The sequence below is a fragment of the Babylonia areolata genome, chromosome 15, assembly GCF_041734735.1.
Source record: "Babylonia areolata isolate BAREFJ2019XMU chromosome 15, ASM4173473v1, whole genome shotgun sequence".
NCBI lineage: Eukaryota > Metazoa > Mollusca > Gastropoda > Neogastropoda > Buccinidae > Babylonia > Babylonia areolata.
In genome coordinates, this window is record NC_134890.1 from 25,061,423 (window position 1) to 25,089,391 (window position 27,969).

The 27,969-nt window shown below is 43.9% G+C and overlaps 1 protein-coding gene across 1 annotated transcript in view; it reads right to left on the reverse strand.

Annotated features, from left to right (window-relative positions):
* Positions 1 to 12,724: 12,724 nt before the first annotated feature.
* LOC143290233 (solute carrier family 49 member 4 homolog) overlaps positions 12,725 to 27,969 on the reverse strand; it is a 22,045-nt gene continuing 6,800 nt past the window's right edge. Inside the window, exons 4-13 of the mRNA XM_076599565.1 lie at positions 26,282 to 26,445; positions 24,600 to 24,660; positions 24,128 to 24,204; positions 22,999 to 23,052; positions 20,068 to 20,197; positions 19,377 to 19,485; positions 19,012 to 19,079; positions 16,400 to 16,518; positions 15,013 to 15,195; positions 12,725 to 12,969 (exon numbers count right to left, since the gene is read on the reverse strand). Of these exons, the coding sequence (XP_076455680.1) occupies positions 12,815 to 12,969; positions 15,013 to 15,195; positions 16,400 to 16,518; positions 19,012 to 19,079; positions 19,377 to 19,485; positions 20,068 to 20,197; positions 22,999 to 23,052; positions 24,128 to 24,204; positions 24,600 to 24,660; positions 26,282 to 26,445 (1,120 nt within the window). The 3' untranslated portion in view covers positions 12,725 to 12,814. The remainder of the gene's footprint in view (positions 12,970 to 15,012; positions 15,196 to 16,399; positions 16,519 to 19,011; positions 19,080 to 19,376; positions 19,486 to 20,067; positions 20,198 to 22,998; positions 23,053 to 24,127; positions 24,205 to 24,599; positions 24,661 to 26,281; positions 26,446 to 27,969) is intronic.

Genomic DNA, 27,969 nt, shown 5'->3' on the forward strand with positions numbered 1-27,969 from the left:
TTCGATGCACACATTCACGCATGCGCAGACCATCTGGAGCTGAACGTTCTGAGGTCAATTTGATTTGGCAGTGTTAATCAGTTTATCCCGCAACCACAACCAACTGTCCCGTCTGACAGCCATTACATTTGCTGTGAAAATCTTTGGCATTTATTTGCACGCGAAGAAAAGGACATTTTCTCTGAATCTGTGGAGGAAAGAGAACAACGTTTCTTTGTTTACCGAAGTGCATAAACTATGACGTCACAGAGTGGGCGTGGTTTTGGTGATGAAATGCCATGCCGGAGTTTCGTTTGTTTGACCTGTAGACAGCTGAGCAATCGGGCAACAATCTTGGGTCTCATGCACTCATCAACCCGGACTTTTGCATCATCTTGTCTGGGTTCAGTTCTAAATGCGGACATGCAGATCACAGTGTGGGTTGTAAAAAGGAGGACTGAGCGGACAAAATGAACGGCATGACCCGCAAACCGGCTGTGTGCGATCTCGATCTTCGGTTGGCTGAGTGAAGGGGGTTGGGTGGAGGGAAGGGGGAAAATGGGTTCGGAGGAATTTGGGCAGTTCCTGACGTCTGTAAAATCAGCACTTTTGCCTTGCTGCTGATTTCAGCTCTTCTCTCTCTCTCTCTCCTCAGTGGCACACACACATGTACACACACACACACACACACACACACACACACACACACACACACACACACAAACCAACAAACACGACCACTCACGCGCACACTGACACACACACACTCTCTCTCTCGCACACATACACACATACGGGGGGAGGGGGAAGTGCGGGGGGGGGGGGGGGGGGATCACAAGTTCACACACTCACGAAGAAGTTTCTCGGGTTGACAGCAAGGGGCTGAGGTCACAAACGCACCTGATAAATAATACGTTCACGGCATTATCTGAAAGTACACGGAACAGCGATAAACTTAGCTAACATCAAAATCTGAATAATTACTGACGTGACAGGGAAAGAGACAGAGAAACTGCAGGACAGAGAGATAGAGAGAGAGGAGGAAGAGAGAGAGGCAGACAGAGACAGACAGAAATAGAAACAGACTTCAGGACAGAGAGAGAGAGTGCAGGACAGAGGAGAGAAACCGCAGGGTAGTGAGACAGAGATAGAAGACAGGACAGAGAGAGATTACAGGATAGACAGACAGACACACACATACACACAGAGGGAGAGAGAGAGAGAAGCGGGGGGTCACAGTGGGGGGGGGGGGGGGGGGGGGGGGAGACTGTAGGGCACTGAGAGACAGTGCTAGAAAACAGGACAGAGTTTGAGAGACTGCAAGATCATTGACATGAAAGCCGGAGAGGGACAACAGGACACGGAAAAAGCAGGATACACAGCAGATGGAGATTACAGGATAGAAAGAAACTACAGGACAGAGAGAAACTACAAGGTAGACAGGACAGAGAGGGATTACAGGGCAGAGACTGCAGAGCACAGAGAGACTACAGGATAGAGAGAAATTGCTGGACATAGAGAAGCTGCTGGGTAGAGAGAGACTGCAGGACAGACAGGACAGAGAAAAACTACAGTAAAAAGAGAAACTGCAGGGCAGAGAGAGATATAGGACAGCGGAGAGAGATACACGACTACAGAGAGAAACTGCAGGAGAGAGAGATATACAGGACAGAGGGAGATGCAGGACAGAGAGATATACAGGACAGAGGGAGATACAGGACAGAGAGAGATAGAGGAGAGAGATATATACAGGACAGAGAGAGATGTAGGACAGAGAGAGATGTAGGACAGGGAGATATACAGGACAGAGAGAGATATACAGGACAGAGAGATATACAGGACAGAGAGAGATACAGGACAGAGTGAAACTGCAGCCGGACAGAGAGAGTTGCAGGACAGAGAGAGAGACTGCAGGGCAGACAGAAATATAGGTCAGAGAGAAACTGCAGGACAGAGAGAAACTGCAGGACAGAGATATATACAGGACAGAGAGATATACAGGACAGAGAGAGATACAGGACAGACACTCGGAGATACAGGACAGAGAGAAATACAGAGATAGAGAAAAACGGCTGCAGGACAGAAAGAGACTATAGTACAAAGACAGACTGCATGACAGAGATAGACAACAGTACAAAGAGAAATGGCAGAACAGGACACAGACTTAGAGACTACATGCAGAGAGAGAGAGAGAGAGAGAGAGAGAGAGAGAGAGAGAGAAATGATGAAACACGTCTATAACGCATTCCACTATGGCGCAGTTCTATTCTCAACAGACTCTCCAGGAACCAGTTCTCGTAATTTAAACCAGTTCAATACGGCTCACGTCTGTCATTAAAGAGGACCGGCAAAAGCCCATTAATTTGTGAATCGATTTCACCCTCGGGGTGAAAACGCACTTCAGGATAGTGTGTGTGCACGCGATCGTCGAACAGCGAAACCAGAAACTGCGCCCACGCACAGAATGCAAACTTGACCACACCCTTCCCATTTCATTACACTGTGTCAACAGACGCTATCGAACAAAAACCTGAGCGGCGTTGATAATTGATTCAATTCAACATGCAGGTTTACGATTTGAAGGTAATTGTGTGGGTGGGGCGGTGGTTTGGGGCGGTAAGGGGTTGGGGTGGGATGAGTTGATTTTAAGCAAGAACGGCTGTTGATCGTTCGTTTATTCGTTTATAGTCTTTTCATCTAAGAGATGATGATATTAGACTGAAAATAAATGATATTATTATTATTATTATTATTATTTGGATTATTATCATTTCTATCATAATGATTATTGTTATTATTAATTAGAAATCGACATTTCTGTATATTCGAATGAACGACTGTTGATATGATTCCAATAGTTCAGTCGTTCTGAGTCGAACGATTTTTTATAATTAACTTCATTCAGAAGGTCAAGGTCAAGCTTTTTGCTTTTGTTTTTGTGCTGGTCCGTTGACGGCTAGTCTTCGGGTTGTGTGGTTTTGACAGAAGGGGTGAGGGGAAGTGGGAGGAGATGAAGTTGTTTGTTTTTTCGTCCTGGGCAGGGCAGTATGACTCGGAGGCTATCTTTTGCACTGGTAAGTTGGCTTCGATCGAGTTAACTCTCTCCATACGAACGGCGAAAGAGATGACGTTAACAGCGTTCCATCCCAATTACCATCATCAAAATATTGCACGTGGAAGGCTGTTATACTGAAGAGGTGAATGTTGACAAAGAATACCACAATTCTGACGACGGAAGCTAAAGGTTGGGTCATTCAGACACCCACTGGACATCCGAGGGGTCTGTGTAGAGGAGAAGAGAGGACTGGCCGTACTGAGTGAGTTAAGAATGTTCCAAAGTGAGTGAAATTTACCGTGGAGTCAAGAAAACATTCATTTCGATAAGCAGACTTAGCACTGCTGAGTTCGCTCATGCAACCCACCCCAGTTACAACGCTGCAAAGTGCTACTCTGAATCCAGGACCATCATTAAGGCCAAGCTGCAGAACAAGCGGAAGCAGCAGCATCCACTCAACAACAGAGCAGACCCGTACTACCTGCTGACTCGTCGAGAGCAGGTAGCCATTTTCAGTCTCAGGACAGGCCACAACCGCCTGAAATACCACCTTTACACGAAACTCCGTATCGGCGACACAGAGCAGTGCCCCTGCAGAACAGGCAGCTAGACAACAGAACATCTGCTGCAGTTCTGCCCGCTCCACCAAGCGCTCCGAGAGAATACCTGGCCCGACCCAATCCCAGCGGCCCGGAAGCTGTACGGAGGACTGGAAGACCTGTGACGTACTGCCGCCTTCGTCGAGGAGACGGGGGAATCCTTCTGATAAATGACGAACGAGACAACAACTATCCTGCAAAGTGATCTCTGCACCTTGTTCTGTTTTGGGGTTCTCAATGGTGTTTGAAAGGCCAAAACATGTGTATCATATTATGGTAAAATTGGTCTGTACACCGAGTGGTCAGTTCAAACACACACACACACACACGTGTGTGCACACACACACATATATAAATATATATATATGTGTGTGTGTGTGTGTGTGTGTGTGTGTGTTTGAACTGACTACTAGGTCCAACTGACTACTAATCGGTGTGTGTGTATTTATGTGTGTGTGCGTGTGTGTGTGTGTGATTTTCGTATTAAATCACAATTATTTGTGCTCAGTCATTGAACGCACACACATCCTTGCGTGCACGCTTCACTGTTAAATGTTGGTGTTAATTTGGAATGACGTCACGATTTATCCACACTTTACACTCATGTAACACACACACACACAATATATATATATATATATATACGCGCGCACACCACACACACACAACACAAACGAATAAACAAAACACACACACACATATATATATATACACACACACACACACACACAAACACACACACAGGATCTTGTTTATTTCTCCATCTTCAAAACAACAACAACAAAAAACAAAACAAAAAAACCCCACAAAAAACATTAGACATATAAGGTACTGTGCCATGACTCTCTGGAGCAACACAAGCAATTCAATATCACCCGCAAGCGTGACCAATAACTTAGAACTACAAAAATCGATGAATAACAATAATTATGATTTTCTGTACCTCTGCAATATACAACGAAACAGCATCGCTGTGCTGAACATCATTTAGTTGAATATAAAAAAATTAAAAAAAAATGATGAAAAAACTGCTCAATAACGCCAGGCACAAGCAGACAACAATATAATTGACATCGTAATAATTATGACAGAGATGAACAATATTGTTTTGATCGTTTGCCTTATTATCAAATAAAATAATATATATATAAAAAACGAGTACATTGGCATACACCCAGACACTATCCCGGTGATAAGAGCGTCAGATACGCTCTACGCTCTTATCCCGATCATTTGATATGTGCACACAGCAGCAATTACAGTAGAAATGTGCAAACACAAACACAAATTAGCTTTTATTCAAGACTGGCATAGTCTCTTTAATCCTGACCAAGCCACACAGAACACACGGACAATACAGAACAAACACAGGGTTGCCTCGGCGGTTTTTCAACTTGAAATCAAGAACAATAAGCCAGGAGATCAAATAATTAACAAATAGTAAAGAGTAGTAACTCTCTCCACACACAAGGTACATAACTTCAAGCCAATGCTGTGCTTTGTTAGAGCAATACTGACACTGCCATGAAATCCCCACCTGCATTCCAGGGAGCTTAAATACATTACAATGACCTTGCACAGTTGTGCAGATATCTACCTGTAAGAAATATACGTACATGATAGCAGCAAAATTACATCTTAATGATCTTGCACAGTTGTGCAGATATCTACCTGTAAGAAATATACGTACATGATAGCAGCAAAATTACATCTTAATGATCTTGCATAGTTGTGCTGATATCTACCTATTTGAAATATATGTACACGACAGCTGCTAAAATACGTTATAACAATCTTGCATAGTTGTGCAGATATCTACCTATTAGAAATACATGTACACGACAGCAGCTAAAATACGTTATAACAATCTTGCATAGTTGTGCAGATATCTGCCTGTAAGAAATATATGTACATGACCACAGCTTAAATTAATACATTATATACATGTCAGAAATATATGTACATGACAGCAGCTAAATACATGATAATGGTCTTGCATAGTTGTGCTGATATCTACCTATTAGAAATCATTATATGTGCACATGAAATAGTTTCTGAACAAACCAGATATTTGACAACAATGTGACAATGTTATATGACTGATGTATGGTGATGTCTGTTGATGTGTGTCTCGTGGGAGATAAGACGAACACCTGGTTGATGAAGTGAGGTTGGCGTTTATCTGCATCTAATCAATTTTACCACTGATTCCCCCCCCCCTCCCTTCCTTCCTTCCTTTCTCCAAGGTCTGGTGAAAATGATGTCTTGTGGAGCGGGGAATTTGTTGTACACTGTAGCATCGAATCCCGCTCTCGCCCTTTCTCCCAAGTTTTGACGGGAAAATCAAACTGAGCGGATGGTCAATCGGATGAGACGATAAACCGAGGCCCCGTGTGCAGCGGCACGCATTTCACGCACTGAAAAAGAACCCATGGCAAAAAAGTGCTGTCCTCAGGCAAAATTCTACGGAAGAAATCAACTCTAATAGGTACACAAACGTAATATATAGGCCTAAATGCATGCACTCAAGGCCTGACGAAGCGCATTGGGTTATGCTGCTGCTCAGACATCTGCCTAGCAGATGTGATGAAGCGTATATGGATTTGTCCGAACGCAGTGATGCCTCCTTGAGGAACTGAAAATGAAACTGAAGTTCCTTCCTTCGAGTTCTTCCCTTTTCCTTCCTTCCTTTTTTCCTTCCTTCCTTCCTTTCCCTGGGAGGTGGTATGTCGTAACGTCCTGCCTTCTTTTCTCCTTCCTTCCTTTTTCATTCCTCCTTTCCCTCTTTTCTTTCTTCCTTATTTCCTTCCTTCCTTCCACCTTTCCCTCCTTTCTCCAGAGGGTAGTGTGTATATCAGTGTTGTGGAGCAGGGAAAACGATCTCTTGGTCTATGTGAAGTCAGGGCGATGTTGTTCTATCTCCATTCTGTGTAGGGTTTTCTCCTAACTTCCTTCCTTCCTTCCTTCCTTCCTCCCTCCCTCCAGGGGGTAATGTGTATATCAGTAAGTGTTGTGGAGCAGGAAAGACGATCTCTTGATATAATTATGAAGTCACGGCGATGTTCGTTAATCTCCAGTCTGTTATTGTAGCGTTATTTTCTTCCTTCCTTCAGTCCTTCCTTCCTTCCCCCTTCCCCTTATTCCATTCTTTCCTTCCTTCCTTCCCTTCTCCAGAGGGAAGTATGTACATCATTGCTGTAGAGCAGGAAAGACGATCTCTTGGTCAACGAAGTCAGGGTGATGTTCACCTATCTTCAATCTGTTGTAGCGTTACCTCCTTCATTCATCCAATCCTTTCTTCCTAATTTCCTCCTTCCTTCTTTCCTTCCTTTCTCTAGGGGGTAGTGTGTATATCAGTGTTGTGGAGCAGGAAAGACGATCTCCTGGTCTGTGAAGACAGGGCGATGTTGTTCTGTCTCCACCCTGTGTAGGGTTTTCTCCTAACTTCCTTCCTTCCTTCCTTCCTTCCTTCCTCCCTCCCTCCAGGGGGTAATGTGTATATCAGTAAGTGTTGTGGAGCAGGAAAGGCTATCTCTTGATATATGAAGTCACGGCGATGTTCATTAAGCTCCAGTCTGTTGTTGTAGCGTTACCTTCTTCCTTCTTTCAGTCCTTCCTTCCCCCTCCCTTATTTCCTTCCTTCCTTCCCTCCTCCCTTCCTTTCTCCAGGGGGTAATGTGCATATCAGTGTTGTGGAGCAGGAAAGACTATCTCCTGGTCTGTGAAGTCAGGGCGATGTTGTTCTCTCTCCAGTCTGTTGTTGTAGCGTTATTTTCTTCCTTCCTTCAGTCCTTCCTTCCTTCCCCCTTCCCCTTATTCCATTCTTTCCTTCCTTCCTTCCCTTCTCCAGAGGGTAGTGTGTACATCATTGCTGTAGAGCAGGAAAGACGATCTCTTGGTCAACGAAGTCAGGGTGATGTTCATCTATCTTCAATCTGTTGTAGCGTTACCTCCTTCATTCATTCAATCCTTTCTTTCTTATTTCCTCCTTCCTTCTTTCCTTCCTTTCTCCAGAGGGTAGTGTGTACATCATTGCTGTAGAGCAGGAAAGACGATCTCTTGGTCAACGAAGTCAGGGTGATGTTCATCTATCTTCAATCTGTTGTAGCGTTACCTCCTTCATTCATTCAATCCTTTCTTCCTAATTTCCTCCTTCCTTCCTTCCTTCTTTCCTTCCTTCTTTTCTTCCTTTCTCTAGGGGGTAGTGTGTATATCAGTGTTGTGGAGCAGGAAAGACGATCTGCTGGTCTCTGAAGTCAGGCAATGCATCCATCTCCAGTCTGTGTAGGGTTTTCTCCTAACTTCCTGCCTTCCTTCCTTATTCCCTTCCTTCCTTGTTTCCTTTCTCCTTTCCTTCCTTTGTCTAGGGGGTAGTGTGCATATCAGTGTTGTGGAGCAGGGAAAACGATCTCTTGGTCAATGAAGTCAGGATGATGTTCATCTATCTCCAGTCTGTTGTAGCGTTACCTCCTTCATTCATTCAATCCTTTCTTCCTTATTTCCTTCCTTCCTTCCTTTCTCCACAGGGTAGTGTGTACATCATTGCTGTAGAGCAGGAAAGACGATCTCTTGGTCAACGAAGTCAGGGTGATGTTCATCTATCTTCAATCTGTTGTAGCGTTACCTCCTTCATTCATTCAATCCTTTCTTCCTAATCTCCTCCTTCCTTCTTTCCTTCCTTTCTCTAGGGGGTAGTGTGTATATCAGTGTTGTGGAGCAGGAAAGACGATCTCCTGGTGTATGTGAAGTCAGGGCGATGCTGTTCTACCTCCATTCTGTGTAGGGTTTTCTCCTAACTTCTTTCCTTCCTTCTTTCCTTCCTTCCTCCCTCCAGGGGATAATGTGTATATCAGTAAGTGTTGTGGAGCAGGAAAGGCTATCTCTTGATATATGAAGTCACGGCGATGTTCATTAAGCTCCAGTCTGTTGTTGTAGCGTTACCTTCTTCCTTCTTTCAGTCCTTCCTTCCCCCTCCCTTATTTCCTTCCTTCCTTCCCTCCCCCCCTTCCTTTCTCCAGGGGGTAATGTGCATATCAGTGTTGTGGAGCAGGAAAGACTATCTCCTGGTCTGTGAAGTCAGGGCGATGTTGTTCTCTCTCCAGTCTGTTGTTGTAGCGTTATTTTCTTCCTTCCTTCAGTCCTTCCTTCCTTCCCCCTTCCCCTTATTCCATTCTTTCCTTCCTTCCTTCCCTTCTCCAGAGGGTAGTGTGTACATCATTGCTGTAGAGCAGGAAAGACGATCTCTTGGTCAACGAAGTCAGGGTGATGTTCACCTATCTTCAATCTGTTGTAGCGTTTCCTCCTTCATTCATTCAGTCCTTTCTTCCTTATTTCCTCCTTCCTTCTTTCCTTCCTTTCTCTAGGGTGTAGTGTGTATATCAGTGTTGTGGAGCAGGAAAGACGATCTCCTGGTCTGTGAAGACAGGGCGATGTTGTTCTATCTCCATTCTGTGTAGGGTTTTCTCCTAACTTCCTTCCCTCCTTCCTTCCTTCCTCCCTCCCTCCAGGGGGTAATGTGTATATCAGTAAGTGTTGTGGAGCAGGAAAGACGATCTCTTGATATAATTATGAAGTCAGGGCGATGTTCGTTAATCTCCAGTCTGTTGTTGTAGCGTTATTTTCTTCCTTCCTTCAGTCCTTCCTTTCTTCCCCATTCCTTATTATTTCCTTCCTTCCTTCCCTCCTCCCTTCCCTTCTCCAGAGGGAAGTATGTACATCATTGCTGTAGAGCAGGAAAAACGATCTCTTGGTCAACGAAGTCAGGGTGATGTTCATCTATCTTCAATCTGTTGTAGCGTTACCTCCTTCATTCATTCAATCCTTTCTTCCTAATTTCCTCCTTCCTTCCTTCCTTCTTTCCTTCCTTTCTCTAGGGGGCAGTGTGTATATCAGTGTTGTGGAGCAGGGAAGACGATCTGCTGGTCTCTGAAGTCAGGCAATGCATCCATCTCCAGTCTGTGTAGGGTTTTCTCCTAACTTCCTTCCTTCCTTATTCCTTTCCTTCCTTGTTTCCTTCCTCCTTTCCTTCCTTTGTCTAGGGGGTAGTGTGCATATCAGTGTTGTGGAGCAGGGAAAACGATCTCTTGGTCAATGAAGTCAGGGTGATGTTCATCTATCTCCAGTCTGTTGTAGCGTTACCTCCTTCATTCATTCAATCCTTTCTTCCTTATTTCCTTCCTTCCTTCCTTCCTTTCTCCACAGGGTAGTGTGTACATCATTGCGTTTAGAGCAGGAAAGACGATCTCTTGGTCAACGAAGTCAGGGTGATGTTCATCTATCTTCAATCTGTTGTAGCGTTACCTCCATTCATTCAATCCTTTCTTCCTAATTTCCTCCTTCCTTCTTTCCTTCCTTTCTCTAGGGGGTAGTGTGTATATCAGTGTTGTGGAGCAGGAAAGACGATCTCCTGGTCTGTGAAGACAGGGCGGTGTTGTTCTGTCTCCACCCTGTGTAGGGTTTTCTCCTAACTTCTTCCTTCCTTCCTTTCTCTAGGGGGTAATGTGTTAATCAGTAAGTGTTGTGGAGCAGGAAAGACTATCTCCTGGTCTGTGAAGTCAGGGCGATGTTGTTCTCTCTCCAGTCTGTTGTTGTAGCGTTATTTTCTTCCTTCCTTCAGTCCTTCCTTCCTTCCCCCTTCCCCTTATTCCATTCTTTCCTTCCTTCCTTCCCTTCTCCAGAGGGTAGTGTGTACATCATTGCTGTAGAGCAGGAAAGACGATCTCTTGGTCAACGAAGTCAGGGTGATGTTCACCTATCTTCAATCTGTTGTAGCGTTACCTCCTTCATTCATTCAATCCTTTCTTCCTAATTTCCTCCTTCCTTCTTTCCTTCCTTTCTCTACGGGGTAGTGTGTATATCAGTGTTGTGGAGCAGGAAAGACGATCTCCTGGTCTGTGAAGACAGGGCGGTGTTGTTCTGTCTCCACCCTGTGTAGGGTTTTCTCCTAACTTCCTTCCTTCCTTCCTTCCTTCCTTCCTCCCTCCAGGGGGTAATGTGTATATCAGTAAGTGTTGTGGAGCAGGAAAGGCTATCTCTTGATATATGAAGTCACGGGGATGTTCGTTAATCTCCAGTCTGTTGTTGTAGCGTTACCTTCTTCCTTCCTTCAGTCCTTCCTTCCCCCTTCCTTATTTCATTCCTTCCTTCCCTCCCCCCCTTCCTTTCTCCAGGGGTCAATGTGCATATGAGTGTTGTGGAGCAGGAAAGACGATCTCCTGGTCAATGAAGTCACGGCGATGTTCATCAGTCTCCAGTCTGTTATTGTAGCGTTATTTTCTTCCTTCCTTCAGTCCTTCCTTCCTTCCCCCTTCCCCTTATTCCATTCTTTCCTTCCTTCCTTCCTTTCTCCAGAGGGTAGTGTGTACATCATTGCTGTAGAGCAGGAAAGACGATCTCTTGGTCAACGAAGTCAGGGTGATGTTCATCTATCTTCAATCTGTTGTAGCGTTACCTCCTTCATTCATTCAATCCTTTCTTCCTTATTTCCTCCTTCCTTCTTTCCTTCCTTTCTCCAGAGGGTAGTGTGTACATCATTGCTGTAGAGCAGGAAAGACGATCTCTTGGTCAACGAAGTCAGGGTGATGTTCATCTATCTTCAATCTGTTGTAGCGTTACCTCCTTCATTCATTCAATCCTTTCTTCCTAATTTCCTCCTTCCTTCCTTCCTTCTTTCCTTCCTTCTTTTCTTCCTTTTTCTAGGGGGTAGTGTGTATATCAGTGTTGTGGAGCAGGAAAGACGATCTGCTGGTCTCTGAAGTCAGGCAATGCATCCATCTCCAGTCTGTGTAGGGTTTTCTCCTAACTTCCTTCCTTCCTTCCTTATTCCCTTCCTTCCTTGTTTCCTTCCTCCTTTCCTTCCTTTGTCTAGGGGGTAGTGTGCATATCAGTGTTGTGGAGCAGGGAAAACGATCTCTTGGTCAATGAAGTCAGGATGATGTTCATCTATCTCCAGTCTGTTGTAGCGTTACCTCCTTCATTCATTCAATCCTTTCTTCCTTATTTCCTTCCTTCCTTCCTTTCTCCACAGGGTAGTGTGTACATCATTGCTGTAGAGCAGGAAAGACGATCTCTTGGTCAACGAAGTCAGGGTGACGTTCATCTATCTTCAATCTGTTGTAGCGTTACCTCCTTCATTCATTCAATCCTTTCTTCCTAATTTCCTCCCTCCTTCTTTCCTTCCTTCTTTCCTTCCTTACTCTAGGGGGTAGTGTGTACATCATTGCTGTAGAGCAGGAAAGACGATCTCTTGGTCAACGAAGTCAGGGTGATGTTCATCTATCTTCAATCTGTTGTAGCGTTACCTCCTTCATTCATTCAATCCTTTCTTCCTAATTTCCTCCTTCCTTCTTTCCTTCCTTTCTCTAGGGGGTAGTGTGTATATCAGTGTTGTGGAGCAGGAAAGACGATCTCTTGGTCTATGTGAAGTCAGGGCGATGTTGTTCTATCTCCACTCCGTGTAGGGTTTTCTCCTAACTTCTTCCTTCCTTCCTTCTTTCCTTCCTCCCTCCTGGGGGTAATGCGTATATCAGTAAGTGTTGTGGAGCAGGAAAGGCGATCTCTTGATATATGAAGTCACGGCGATGTTCACCAGTCTCCAATCTGTTGTTGGAGCGGTGCTTTCTTCCTTCAATCATCCCTACCTTCCCCCTTCCTTATTTCATTCCTTCCTTCTTTTCCCTATGGAGTGGTGTGTATATCAGTGTTGTGGAGCAGGAAAAACGATCTCTTGGTCAATGAAGTCAGGATGATGTTCATCTATCTCCAGTCTGTTGTAGCGTTACCTCCTTCATTCATTCAATCCTTTCTTCCTTATTTCCTTTCTTCCTTCCTTTCTCCACAGGGTAGTGTGTACATCATTGCTGTAGAGCAGGAAAGACGATCTCTTGGTCAACGAAGTCAGGGTGACGTTCATCTATCTTCAATCTGTTGTAGCGTTACCTCCATTCATTCAACCCTTTCTTCCTTATGTCCTTCCTCCTTTCCTTTTTTCTTTCCTTCCTTCTTTCCTTCCTTTCCCCAGGGGGGTAGTGTGTATATCAGTGTTATGGACCAGGAAAGACGATCTCTTGGTCTGTGAAGTCAGAGCGGTGTTCATCTATCTTCAGTCTATTGTAGTGTTTTCTCCAAACTCCTTTCCTTCCTCCCTTCTTTCCTTCCTTATCTCCAGAGGGTGGTGTGTATATCAGTGTTGTGGATCAGGGAAAACAATCTCCTGGTCTATGACGTCAGAGCGGTGTTCATCTATCTCCAGTCTGTTGTAGCGTTCCTTCATGAAGAAAAGGAGGGGCAGACAACCCCCTGACGTCCCCACCAGCACCCAGATGGTCCACTGTGAACCTGATAAACAACAACAACAACACACACACAGACACACGCACGCACGCACACACACACTTATAGTATATACATGTATATATATATATATATATATATATATATATATATATATATGTGTGTGTGTGTGTGTGTGTGTGTGTGTGTGTCTGTATGCATACATGCAGATTGACGAGACAAAACATTTTTTTTTGTCTGTCCGTGTGTCCGTGTGTATGATTGTGTACCTCTTTCTCTCTCTCTCTCTCTCATGTGTGTGTGTGTGTGTGTGTGTGTGTGTGTGTGTGTGTGTGTTTGTGCTTGTCTGTCTGTCCGCGCGCGCGCGCGCGTGTGTGTGTGGCATGGGGGTGCCGTGGGAGTGGGCGTGTGGTTCAGCGGTGTTGGAACACATTTTGTGGCGACTGACACATAGCGGCTGTAAAGATGCGCACCAGCGTAAAAGCTTTTAATTCGGCGATTGAATACCTCGTCTCTCTCTCTCTCTCTCTCTCTCTCTCTCTCTGTGTGTGTGTGTGTGTGTGTGTGTGTGTGTGTGTGTGTGTGTGTGTCTGTCTGTCTGTCTGTCTGTCTGTCTCTGTGTGTCTGTGTCTGTGTGTGCCTGTGTCTGTCCGTGTGCGTATTTTTTTTATCTCGACGTGAAATTCACTCCCTCTGCCTATATCCTCGCGTCAGCACAGTGACACTCAAGTTAGCTCGGAACATTCACACCTGTTCCACACGTGTTAGTGATTAGACAGATCGCTTCACGCCAATTACGCCATGTGTTTTGGCCAGTGAAAAAATGGGAAGGAAGAAGACAGCTTTGGCTCGAACCATTCGAATACAGACACGCTCAGAACAGTGGTAGAAACCCACTGATTCGTTTCTAACTATGGACCTTACGTGCATGTTAACAGTAAATATTGGTAGTGATCAGTGACAGTTGCTTAAAGTTATCAATCGTTCGTCCCGGACTCCTCGATAATCTTTCGGTGTTTTTTTTCTTTCTCTCTCTCTTATGCACACACACACACACACACACACACACACACACACACACACACACACACACACACACACACACACACACACACACACACGGAGACGCGCTGAAAATGAACGCGCGCTCACACACATGGAGGCACACATACTCTCTCCCTCTTCCTCACACACACACACACACACACACACACACACACACACACACACACACACACACACACACACACACACACTAATCGTCTAATATCACTTACAGTGAAAAGACGTTAAACTAAAGAACGAACACACACACACACCATCTACCCACACCTACCCGCCGCCCCACCCTCAGTCTCACCCTCCGCACCCCCACAGAGAGAGAGAGAGAGAGAGAGAGAGAGAGAGAGAGAGAGAGAGAGAGAGAGAGAGAGAGAGAGAGAGAGAACTGAACGCTGAAAATGTAATGTTCAATTGTCATTAGCTGTAAAGCCCTGGTATATAATCAGAACAAAAATGGTGCAAAACAGATAAAATGGAACAGAAAGGAAAAAACATAATTAAAGCGAGAGAAACAGACAGAGAGACAGACACAGAGAGACAGAGACAGACAGACCGAGACAGACTGACAGAGACTTAACAGATCGACAGACTGAGACAGCGACAGAGAGAGGGAGACAGACAGACAGACAGATACAGAGAGAGAGACAGAGACAGACAGACAGAGACATGACAGGTCGACAGACAGAGACAAAGACAGAGAGAGAGCCTGACAGACACAGAGAGAGACAGACAGACAGACAGAGACATAACAGATCGACAGACAGAGACACAGAGAGAGACAGAGACAGACAGACAGAAAGACAAACAGACACTGAGAGAGACAGAGACAGACAGAGACATAACAGATCGACAAAGACAGAGACAGACAGAGAGAGAGAGAGAGATAGACAGACAGACAGACAGGCAGAGACAGAACAGATCGACAGACAGAGACAGAGAGACACAGAGAGAGACAGAGACTCAAACAACAACAACAACAACAGCAACAACAACAATAAAGACCCCCCCAAAAAGCGATCATTCTACCAATGCCAGGGATCATCATGAGCAGAAGGAAGATGAGGCCGAAGATGTTGTTGACGATGGTGAGGATGACGTTGGTGGTGCCCTCGCCCACAGGGTAGGACAGCTCACAGGACAGCTCGAACATCAAGGGCACGGCTGCGTTCAGGGCGGTGATGCCCGTGATGATGGTGACGTAGAACAGAGCTGTGTGAACAGTCCAACAACAACGTGGCTGAACATACCCGCGCCCGCGCGCACTTTTTTTGCTTCTTCTGCAATGACGTGAAAATCTACGTACGTATGTACGCAAGTTTTGTTTTTTTTAATTTTTTTTTTAAAATATAACATTGGCGGTCACAGATGGTTATATAGTATATCAGAGAGAAGGAAATCGATGATAATTAAAAAAAAAAAAAAAAAAAAAAAGAAAAGTTTTTTGACACTACTGGAGGTCACAGATTGTATTTCAGGAGGAAAGGAAATCGATAATAATTTTTTTTTTTTAATTAATTTTTTTTTTTTTTTTTTTACATTGGCGGTCACACATTGTATTTCAGACGTATGGAAATCAATGAAAAAATAGACACACACACACACACACACACACACACACATCTTTTTGTTTGTATGTCAGTTATGTGGCTGGGTTATGTGGTCGTGGTGATTGCGGCAGCAGCAGAAGTAGTAGTAGTGGTAGCAGTCATAGCGGTTGCAGTCGTAGTAACTGTAGCAGTCACGTTCAATAGTAGTAGTAGCAGTAGTAGTAGTAGTAGTGGCAGCTGCTGCAGCAGCAGTAGTAGTAGTAGTAGCGGTAGTATTGGTAGGAAGAGGAAGATGACCTAGAGGTAACGCGTCCACCTAGGAAGCGAGAGAATCTGAGCGCACCGGTTCGAATCACGGCTCAGCCGCCGATATTTTCTCCCCCTCCACTAGACCTTGAGTGGTGGTCTGGACGCTAGTCATTCGGATGAGACGATAAACCGAGGTCCCGTGTGCAGCATGCACTTAGCGCACGTAAAAGAACCCACGGCAATGAAAGGGTTGTTCCTGGCAAAATTCTGTACAAAAATCCACTTTGATAGGAAAAACAAATAAAACTGCCCGCAGGGAGAAAAAAAAGAAAAAAAAAAAAAAGAAGAAGAAAAAGGGTGGCGCTGTAGTATAGCGACGCGCTCTCCCTGTGGAGAGCAGCCCGAATTTCACACAGAGAAATCTGTTGTGATACAAAGAAATACAAATACGAATGAGAAGGAGTAAAACTAGTAGGCAGCGATAAAGGTAATAGCAGAAGCAGCAGCGGTAATGGTGGTTGTAGTCGTGGTAGCAATACTCAGTCATCTGACCAGACATGTAGACACTGTCGTCATCATCATCATCATCATCAACATCGTCATTATCACGTCATTACCGTTGGAAGGTGGGATGACTTTGGTGGCGGTCAGAGCGAAGACGACGAAGGCAGTAGTCCCCAAGATGTAAGAAAACAAGACCAGCAATTTCATGATGCGCTTGAAGAAATCGGCAAACCTGGAATGTCACAGGTAAAGAATTATCAGACTAATTATAGTCTGTTCCTGTTGAAGGAAACAGCTAAAATGAAACATTAAGATTATCTAACTCATTAATCTGTCTTGTTAAAAACAAGACCAGCAATTTCATGATGCGTTTGAAGAAATCGGCAAACCTGAATGTCACAGGTAAAGAATTATCAAACTAATTATAGTCTGTTCCTGTTGAAGGAATCAGCTAAAATGAAAACAAGATTATCTAACTCATTAATCTGTCCTGTTAAAAACAAGATCAGCTATTTCATGATGCGTTTGAAATCGGCAAACCTGAAATGTCACAGGTAAAGAATTATCAAACCAATTATAGTCTGTTCCTGTTGAAGGAATCAGCTAAAATGAAACATCAAGATTATCTAACTCATTAATCTGTCCTGTTAAAAACCAGATCAGCTATTTCATGATGCGTTTGAAGAAATCGGCAAACCTGAAATGTCACAGGTAAAGAATTATCAAACCAATTATAGTCTGTTCCTGTTGAAGGAATCAGCTAAAATGAAACATCAACATTATCTAACTCATTAATCTGTCCTGTTAAAAACCAGATCAGCTATTTCATGATGCGTTTGAAGAAATCGGCAAACCTGAAATGTCACAGGTAAAGAATTATCAAACCAATTATAGTCTGTTCCTGTTGAAGGAATCAGCTAAAATGAAACATCAACATTATCTAACTCATTAATCTGTCCTGTTAAAAACAAGATCAGCAATTTCATGATGCGTTTGAAGAAATCGGCAAACCTGGAATGCTACCGGTAAAGAATTATCAAACTAATTATAGTCTGTTCCTGTTGAAGGAAACAGCTAAAATGAAACATTAAGATTATCTAACTAATTAATCTGTCCCGTTAAAAACAAGACCAGCAATTTCATGATGCGTTTGAAGAAATCGGCAAACCTGAAATGTCACAGGTAAAGAATTATCAAACTAATTATAGTCTGTTCCTGTTGAAGGAATCAGCTAAAATGAAACATCAAGATTATCTAACTCATTAATCTGTCCTGTTAAAAACAAGATCAGCTATTTCATCATGCGTTTGAAGAAATCGGCAAACCTGGAATGCCACAGGTAAAGAATTATCAAACTAATTATAGTCTGTTCCTGTTGAAGGAATCAGCTAAAATGAAACATCAACATTATCTAACTCATTAATCTGTCCCGTTAAAAACAAGACCAGCAATTTCATGATGTGCTTGAAGAAATCGGCAAACCTGGAATGTCACAGGTAAAGAATTATCAAACTAATTATAGTCTGTTCCTGTTGAAGGAATCAGCTAAAATGAAACATCAACATTATCTAACTCATTAATCTGTCCCGTTAAAAACAAGATCAGCTATTTCATCATGCGTTTGAAGAAATCGGCAAACCTGAAATGTCACAGGTAAAGAATTATCAAACTAATTATAGTCTGTTCCTGTTGAAGGAATCAGCTAAAATGAAACATCAAGATTATCTAACTCATTAATCTGTCCTGTTAAAAACAAGATCAGCGATTTCATGATGTGTTTCAAGAAATCGGCAAACCTGGAATGCTACCGGTAAAGAATTATCAAACTAATTATAGTCTGTTCCTGTTGAAGGAATCAGCTAAAATGAAACATCAACATTATCTAACTCATTAATATGTCCTGTTAAAAACAAGACCAGCAATTTCATGATGTGTTTGAAGAAATCGGCAAACCTGAAATGTCACAGGTAAAGAATTATCAAACCATTTATAGTCTGTTCCTGTTGAATGAATCAGCTAAAATGAAACATCAAGATTATCTAACTCATTAATCTGTCCTGTTAAAAACCAGATCAGCTATTTCATGATGCGTTTGAAGAAATCGGCAAACCTGAAATGTCACAGGTAAAGAATTATCAAACTAATTATAGTCTGTTGGTGATGTAACATGGACACGAGGCCTACAAACACGTAGTTCTTGATAATAACGTAAAGTGGACACTTGTACATCAAAAATGTGCTACACAATAATGACCTGACACGGACACTGAATGATAAAAACGCGGATAACTATGATTCTTGATATTGATAAAAATAGAAATAAGAATGAATAAAAACAATGAATAAATTAAAATAATGAATTTTTTTTTTTTAATAAAAGGGAACAAGAAGGAGAAGAAGAAGAATAACAACAACAATACTACTACTACTACTACTACTACTACTACTACTACTACTACTACTACTACTATTAACAACAACAACAATAACAATAAAAATAAAAATAATAATAATAATAAGAAGAAGAAGAAGAAGAACAACAACAACAACAACAAGAAAGACTGTGATGCATGATGACAATAATACCGATAACTGCGATGATGATGATGATGATGATAATATTATAATAGATAGTAATGATAGTAACCAAATTAGCCGTGGTGATGACGATTACGAGGATAACAGAGATAATGACGACAGTTGTGACGTGAGGCCGCCAACTCACCTTGCAATGACAAGGGAAACAAAACAAGCACTGCAGGTGGCGTAAAATCCTATCCATCCAGCTTCAGCCTGCACACACACACACACACACACACACACACCTAAAGAAAGTGCCAAACTCATAGTGTATATAACCCATAGTCTTCAGAATGTTGTTCAGTTTTATCCTAACTACATCATATCCGCATCAAAAGCAAATCATCGAATCAGTTTGCAGATTCAAGTTAAATGCGTTAAAGCATTGCCATTCTGAGTGAACTTTATAATTCTTGCAAATAAGTCGGGGGAGAGGGGGGGGGGGGGGGCGTGGGGGGCAAACAAACCCCCCTAAAACGACATTAAAAAAAAAGTGATGACGTCACTTACCTCATTAATGCCATGCGGTTTCAGTATGACGTCAAGAACACTGGACCACGTGTTAAGTGTTCCCAGAGATGTTCCGTAAATCATAGCCACCAACCAGAACTGTTTGCGTCTGAAAATCAAGTCAAACCATAATATGTTGTTGTTGTTGTTTTTTATGCACATCCATTTTCATCGATGAATGAGAGAGGAGGTGCGTTGGGAGGATGGGGGGTTGGGGGGGGGGGGGGGGGGGGGGATGGAGGGGGGGTGGAGAGGGGGCGGCATAAGACGGTTGTAGAGGGACAGGGGGTGGGGAGGGGAGAGGGGAACGGTGGTGAAGATGATAGGCAGAGACATAAAAGGAGGCAGAGACAGGGAGGTGGAATAAAAGATACACACACACACACACACACACACACACACACACACACACACACACACATATATATATATATATATATATATATATATACATACAAATATATATATATAGAGAGAGAGAGAGAGAGAGAGAGAGAGAGAGAGAGACTTACGCTACGTCATAACCTGCCACAGCACAGTGACAGAGAGAAACCTGACGTCTAAAACTATCATCGCAAAGAGAGAGAGAAAGAGAGAAGACAGACAGACAGACAGAGAGAGACAGAGAAGAGAAGACAGAGAGAGAGAGAGAGAGAGAGAGACGTACCAAACCTGCCACCGCATCACTCACGTCATCAGAAGCTTGAGCCCTTGTAGAAAGTTCTCTCTCTGGATAGCAGCAGATGGACACGGGGGCAGGGGAGGTTTGTCCGGGAAGTACACCAGGAGCAGCAGCAACACGAAGCCTGACCACCCCGCACCTGGCATGTACAAGACAGGACAAGACCGTACAAGGCAAGGCAAGACAAGACCATACGGTGGGTTATGGAAACAAGAACATACCCAGCATGCAACTCCCCCCCCCCCCCCCCCCCCCCGCCCCTCTCCCCGAAAACGTAGTATGGCTGCCTACATGGCGGGGTAAATAAACAAAAGGGTCATACACGTGAAATGTTACCTGTCTGTCTGAGTGTGTATGCGTGCGAGCCTGAAATCTGATTGAATGACACAGGAAACGAATGATGAGCGCCCAGTGGCAGCCGTCAGTCGGCTCTACCCAGCCTGTTGTGCAAATGACCCCGTGTTTGTAAAGCGTTTAGAGCTCGGTCTCCGACCGAGGACAGGCGCTATATAAGTATGCGTATCAATCAATCAGTGAAAGGCAATGCAAAACAAGACTATTTGTAAAATACCTTATCGTCTTACCACGCGCGCCTGTGTGTGTGTGTGTGTGTGTGTGTGTGTGTGTGTGTGTGTGTGTGTGTATGTGGGGGGAGGGGGGGTAGTTTGTTTTAGTCTATCGTCAGCTACTTGTGAGTTCTTATCTGACTTGTTTTTAATGTGATTTTCAGTGCGCATGTTCATTTTTTTGCAAACAAGACAATTAATTTGTGCAATACCTAATTGTCTTAGCACGCGCGCGTGTGTGTGTGGGTGTGTGGTTTGTTTTATTTTAGTCTATCGTCAGCTACTGTGTGTGTGTGTGTGTGTGTGTGTGTGTGTGTGTGTGTGTGTGGTGTTTACGACGAACATGTGATTGCACACGTTAGTTTCTGTGTGGAACAATGAAGTGTTTTTGAATTGAACTGGATTGACAAGACAAGACAGGACAAGACAAGACAAGAAAACACCACACTACACCACACAACACAACACCGCACCGCACAACATAACACAACACAAAGGAGGTGTTTATTTCAGGAATCCCTGTGCGGGTACATGAAAATATTACATATTTAATGTAACTAATACAAAAACGAAACATGTTTGCCATTGTGCTCACAATCAATTACAACAATGGCCATGCCAACTCACTAAGGCTACGTTCACACTCAACCCAGCCAGTTGCTACCAGACAGCTGCCGTCAGCCTGACATTGCAACATACTTCAGTCAGACACAGCCAGTTGTTGTCAGCCACGGCACTCTCTGGATGAAAGAAACGAATATTATTGGCACTCACGTTGCTTGTGTCATTCAAGAAATCTGTTTAAAAAAAATAAAATAAAATAAAACCTGTATGGAGACGGCTGGTGGGCAGTGTGAACACATCACCAGCATACATGGCGGGAAAGGGCAAAATGACGTGCGCACAATTTCTGGCCAGTTGTTGTCAGCTGCTGTCAGTAACTGACTGGGTTTAGTGTGAACATAGCTTAAAAAGTGTACATTTCGGGGAAGAAAGTCTTTTAAAAAATTAAACCAAAAATATGTGTTAGCAGCATACACGTATACGTGCAGTGACAACAGGTAATCAGTGAAGACCCCTTGCACACCCAAACCCTTCATGAAGGGAAGAGTATATGAGTCATACTGTCTGTCTGTTTCTCCCTTGTCTGTCTTGTATCGAAAATGCCTCATTTTTTAACAGTAAAATATTTTTGGGTGGAACGGTGGCTTTTTTTAAAAGTAAATGGCAAGAAATTTTGCAAGATTTCGTAAACAATTCTTATGACGATCTGCGGGTAAATTTGGAAGGACGATCAACAGGCACGTTGGGAAGGATGGTCTGTAGGGAATTTGGAAAGATGTCAAAGGCACATTTGGGATTGATGACTCAAAGGTATGTATGGGACGGATTGCTCAAAGGCAAATTTGGGACGGAAGACTCAAAGGCAAATTTGGGAAGAATGATCCGTAGGCAAATTTGGGAAGGGATGCATCGCTTTTACTTGATTAAGCAATTACAGCGAACGGTATTTACGAACAAGCGATTCGATCGGGCGCTGCATGTCGCACTGAAGAACTAGTGTCCAGTCCTCTTCTTCGTTCGTGGGCTGCAACTCCCACGTTCATTCGTATATACACGAGTGGGCTTTTACGTGTATGGCCGTGTTTTGTTGTTGTTGTTGTTGTTTTTTGTTTTTACCCCGCCATGCAGGCAGCCAAACACCGTTTTCGGGGTGTGTGCATGCTGGATATGTTCTTGTTTCCATAACCCACCGAACGCTGACATGGATTACAGGATCTCTAACGTGCGTACTTGATCTTCTGTTTGCGGTATACACACGAAGGGGGTTCAGGCACTGCACATTATGTTGACCTGGGAGACCGGAAAAATCTCCACCCTTTACCCACCAGGCGCCGTTACCGAGCTTCGAACCCGGGACTCTCCAACGCTTTAACCACTTGGCTATTGCGCCCGTCCGTGTCCAATCGCTTCACAGTGCTTAGTGCTGATGCCGAGCGGAACATTCTTTTCGTGGCTCTGGGTTCAAGTCTCCCGTTTTGAAAGAATAAAGCTTGCTGGAGAGAGAGAGAGAGAGAGAGAGAGAGAGACAGACAGACAGAGAAGGGAGGAGGAGGTGGGGAGTGGCGGGGGAGGGGGGGAGGGGGGGGGGCGGGGGAATGAGAAAAAAAAAAGATTTTCCACAACAGAACAATCGACATTTCTTGTTGGAAGGAAGGTCAGACAGACAGACAGACAGAGAGACAGAGAGAGAGAGAGAGAGAGAGAGAGAGAGAGAGAGAGAGAGAGAGAGAGAGAGAGAAGAATTTACCAGTCATCAACGTTTCCCACCACCATACAATAATTTTGTCATTGATGAGAACATGATTATTACCTATGTAAGTGTACAGGGCAATGCCTTTTTTTTCGTTGCTGATCCGTTCAGCATCTGAAACAGAACGAGAGCATACAGATGCATACCGTAAGTGTGCCTCAAGGTTTCAAACTGTTCAAGGTCGTCAGCACACACACACACACACACACACACACACACACACACACACACACACACACACACACACACACACACACAAAAACAACAACAAACAAACAAACAAAACACACACAACACACACACACAAACCAAACAAAAAACAAACAAAACACACACAACACACACACACACACACACACACACACACACACACACACACACACACACACACACACACACACACACACACACACACACACACACACACACACACACACACCTTAATCACCTTCACCATCACACGATCACTATCATTATCATTATCATCACCACCACCATTCTCACTACGACCATCACCATCACCACTATCTTCATGGTAGTCATCGTCATCATCATCATCATCTTTTTCTCCACCATCGTCATTATCAATATCACCACCAAAATCCTAGCTTGCTCTTGCTGCTGCAAGGTTGCGAAAAATGCTACGGATTCAAAAGACGCGCGAGCGCGCGCGCGCACGCACACATGCACACACACATGCACACACACACACACATGCACACACACAGACACACGCACACACACGCACGCACGCACAAAAAAACATTCATACACACACACACACACACGAGCGCGCGAACGATGCAAAGACTCTCGTGCTCAAAATATTAGCGCATTCTGTCTGTCCGTTCATTCATTCATTCATCTGTCCATCCGTCCGTTGATCTCTCGCGTGTCCCGCCCCCCCCCCCCCCCCAACCCCCGACTCCTCTCCCTCCTTCCTCTCCCCACCCCATCTCTCTCTCTCTCTTTCTCTCACTTCCTCTTTCCTTTTTTTCTTAAACGCCTTCGAATTATCAGAGAGAGAAAAACGAAAGGAAACTCTGTACTGTGTGTGTGTGTGTGTGTGTGTGTGTGTGTGTGTGTGTGTGTGTGTGTGTGTGTGAGAGAGAGAGAGAGAGAGAGAGAGAGACAGACAGACAGACAGACAGACAGACTGACAGACAGTGCGAAAGAAATAAACAAATACCTGATTCGTTGTTCCCAAGGAAAAAACCTGTATTGCGGTCGATTGAAGAATCCAGCCTGGGAACTGAATCGCCAGAACTGGAATGAAAAATTAATTTTTTGGTTTTTAAAAATAATTTTCTCCTTGAACTACTTACATCTCAGTGTCATAAGCATATAATATGCACGTATGTGTCACTGCTGCTATGCGTATGCGCGTGGGCGTGTGTGTGTTCTTTTTGTTTTTGCTTCTTTAAAAAATTTTTTTTCACATATATATATATATATATGTGTGTGTGTGTGTGTGTGTGTGTGTGTGTGTGTGTGAATATGAAGAGGGTTGTTCACTTTATGCTACATTGTCAGGACGTACCATATTGTGTGTGTGTGTGTGTGTGTGTGTGTGTGTGTGTGTGAGAGAGAGAGAGAGAGAGAGAGAGAGAGAGAGAGAGAGAGAGAGAGAGAGAGAGAGAGAGAGAGAGAGAACATCTAACCTGATATAAAATGAAAAACCGTTTGTTGAGTTGGTCGAGACATCAGGCACCAGAAGAGGACCTGAACACACACACACACACACACTCATGCGCACGCACGCACGCACACACACACACACACACGCACGCACGTACGCTCGCACGCACGCACCCAAACACACACAAACACGTACGTACGCACGCAAGCACACACACACACACACACACACACACACACACACACACACACACACACACACACGTGATAAGACTGTGTATGTTGAAAACCAGCTATGCATGTCAACAATCTGATTTCTTTGTGACAAAAAAAAAGAAAGAAAAAAAAGTGGAATATTCATTTTTGTATTCGCTATTCATTGAAACAGTCAGTCAGTCACACACACACACACACACACACACACACACACACACACACACACACGGAGACAGTGTCAGAGACAGAGACAGACAGAAACAGAGATTCAGATCGAGAGAGACAGAGAGGAGCTGAACAAGAAATAAGTACTGAACGTTACTTTCGAAAATACAAAGGGACATAATTCACACCATTACTGGTTGCGCTTCCCATCATCTGTGGTGGGGAAAAAAGTGCCGGGGGTGGGGTGTGGGGGTGGGGGTTATTTTTTTTATTTGTGTTTACCTGCGCCTCGTATTTACCTGTATGCTAGTAGTTCATGTATAGCGCACGGCTGAGCCGCGGTAGCCAAGCAGTAATAAACCCGATGAGGAAGTGAGTGTCCACATGGTTAAATCCCACAATCATACGGACCATAAAAATATTTCTTTTACTCCTACCTTCACTAGACCTCGTGTGGTGGTGGTCTGGATGACTGCATTTCGGATGTGACGTAAAGCAAACACACACACACACACACACACACACACACACATGGCAACGAAAAGGTTGTCCCTGGCAATATTCTGTAGGAAATCCACGTTATCGCCGGTAAAAGAAATACGCATGCATGCATACACATACATGCATATTTTTTTTTTTCTTATTGTCATGGCGCTGTGCTGTGGCAATCCGAGAGAGCAACCCGAATTTAATACACAGGCAAATCTCTTGTGAAAAACTGTACCACACTAAACTGCACTGCACTACACTACGTTACACCACTACACTACACTACACAACAACCTGAGCAGCAATTGCTTCAAACTATGTGCCTTTGTCTCGTGAAGAAGGATGATACTTTCTTCTTCTTTTTTTTTTTTTTTTTTTTAACCTATTGACTGCTGAATTTTGGTAAACTGTCGGTGTGGATTCAGTTTTAACTGCAGTACTTAAAAAAAAAAAAGATATTAGAATGGATTTTGCAGTTCACAAGAGGAAGAGTTAAAAAAAAAAGAAAAAAAGAAGAAAAAAAGAAGCAGCTGAGAAGAAAAAAGAAAAGAATGGCGACTGATATCCTGACCCTGCAATCCTAGTCTCATCTCAGTTTGGTGATGGCACTTCATTGACGATCGAGCATCCTTGTCTGCAGCAGTCAGTTTCAGTTTCAGTAGCTCAAGGAGGCGTCACTGCGTTCGGACAAATCCATATACGCTACACCACATCTGCCAAGCAGATGCCTGACCAGCAGCGTAACCCAACGCGCTTAGTCAGGCCTTGAGGGGGAGGGGTGGGGGGAGTCAAAAGGTTAATATAACGATACAGAGAATTCAGCGTAGTGTTTTACCCATGATAAACGATAAGGCGACACCCAGATAGTTAAAGATGGCGCCGATGGCAGTGGCTGTCGTTCTCTCATTGGCTGGAAACCACACAGCGGACAGTATGGGCGCCGCTGCCATGGCAACCGGGCCCCCTAGGCCGTTCAAAAACTGACCCACGTGGGTTAACCTGATTGGAAAAAAGAATCGAAACATGATTGGGTTTTTTTGTTGTTGTTGGACTGGTTGGTTGGTTGGTTGGTTGGTTAGCTGGTTGATTGTCTGTGTTGATCCGAGAGAAAGAGAAATGCAAGGTTACTTGGTTGGTTGGATGATTGCTAAGGAATGTCAGTTGCTGTGAGGGAGTATGCTGAGCTCATATGTGTATAAGGCAACTAATTCAGTTCAGTTCAGTTCAGTAACTCTAGGAGGCGTCACTGCGTTCGGTCAAGCCATATACGCTACAACGCATCTGCTAAGCAGATGCCCGACCAGCAGCGTAACGGCTTGAGAGAATAAAGTCATAATGGATACATCATTGAATCGATGTATGAATAAATACAAAAACAGATAAATGATTTTTTGAAAATAGATAAACAAACAAATAAATAAATAAACAAACAGATTTATACATAAATAAAGAAAGAAAGAAATAAACACTCGGATACCTTAAAAAAAAGGAAAAGGAAAACAGACAATAATGATAATAAATAAAGAAAGAAATAAGCAAATTAGCATTTTGTACTCGGCTTCGCAGTAAAGAGTCTTCTTCCACTTAACGACCAACATCACTATGCTGATGAAAATTGTCCCGTTGTGGGAGGTTGCTGATGGGCGCAATTTAGCTGGGCTTCCGAGGGATGTTCTGTTAACTGATAGGGGAGATGGGGCGCAGTCCACCGGTGTGTGGAACTGAGAAACACTCAGTAGCGTGGGGAACGTAGATGTGGGTTGACTCGAGAGACCGATTCAGAGCGACGGAAGCTACGGAGGTCAGAAGAAAATTGATGGGTGAGAGCATGCGCAATGCTGATGATTTAATGCATCTGATGACTGGCCATTGAAATCGCTCGGTTCAGTTTTCAGTTTCTGTTTCTGAAGGAGGCGTCATTACGTGCGGACAAATTCTTATGCGCTACACCACATCGCTGTGCAGGAGCATAACCCAACGCACTTTGTCAGGCCTTGAGCGCACTCTAGACGGGCGCAATAGCCGAGTGGTTAAAGCGTTGGACTTTCAATCTGAGGGTTCCGGGTTCGAATCAGAGCCACGGCGCCTGGTGGGTAAAGGGTGGTGATTTTTTACTATCTTCCAGGTCAACATAATATGCAGACCTGCTAGTGCCTGAACCCCCTTCGTGTGTATACGCAAGTAGAAGATCAAATACGCACGTTAAAGATCCTGTAATCCATGTCAGTGTTCGGTGGGTTATGGAAACAAAAACATACCCAGCATACACCCCCCCCCACGAAAGCGGAGTATGGCTGCCTACATGGCGGGGTAAAAACGGTCATACACGTAAAAGCCCACTCGTGTACATACGAGTGAACGTGGGAGTTGCAGCTCACGAACACAGAAGAAGAAGAAGAAGAAGAGCGCATTGCATATATATTTGCGTACCAATTAGAGTGGACATCAACATAATTTTGCCAGATGACAACTTATTTTTGTTGCCGTAGGTTCTTTTTCAGTGCACCATGTGCGTGCTGCACA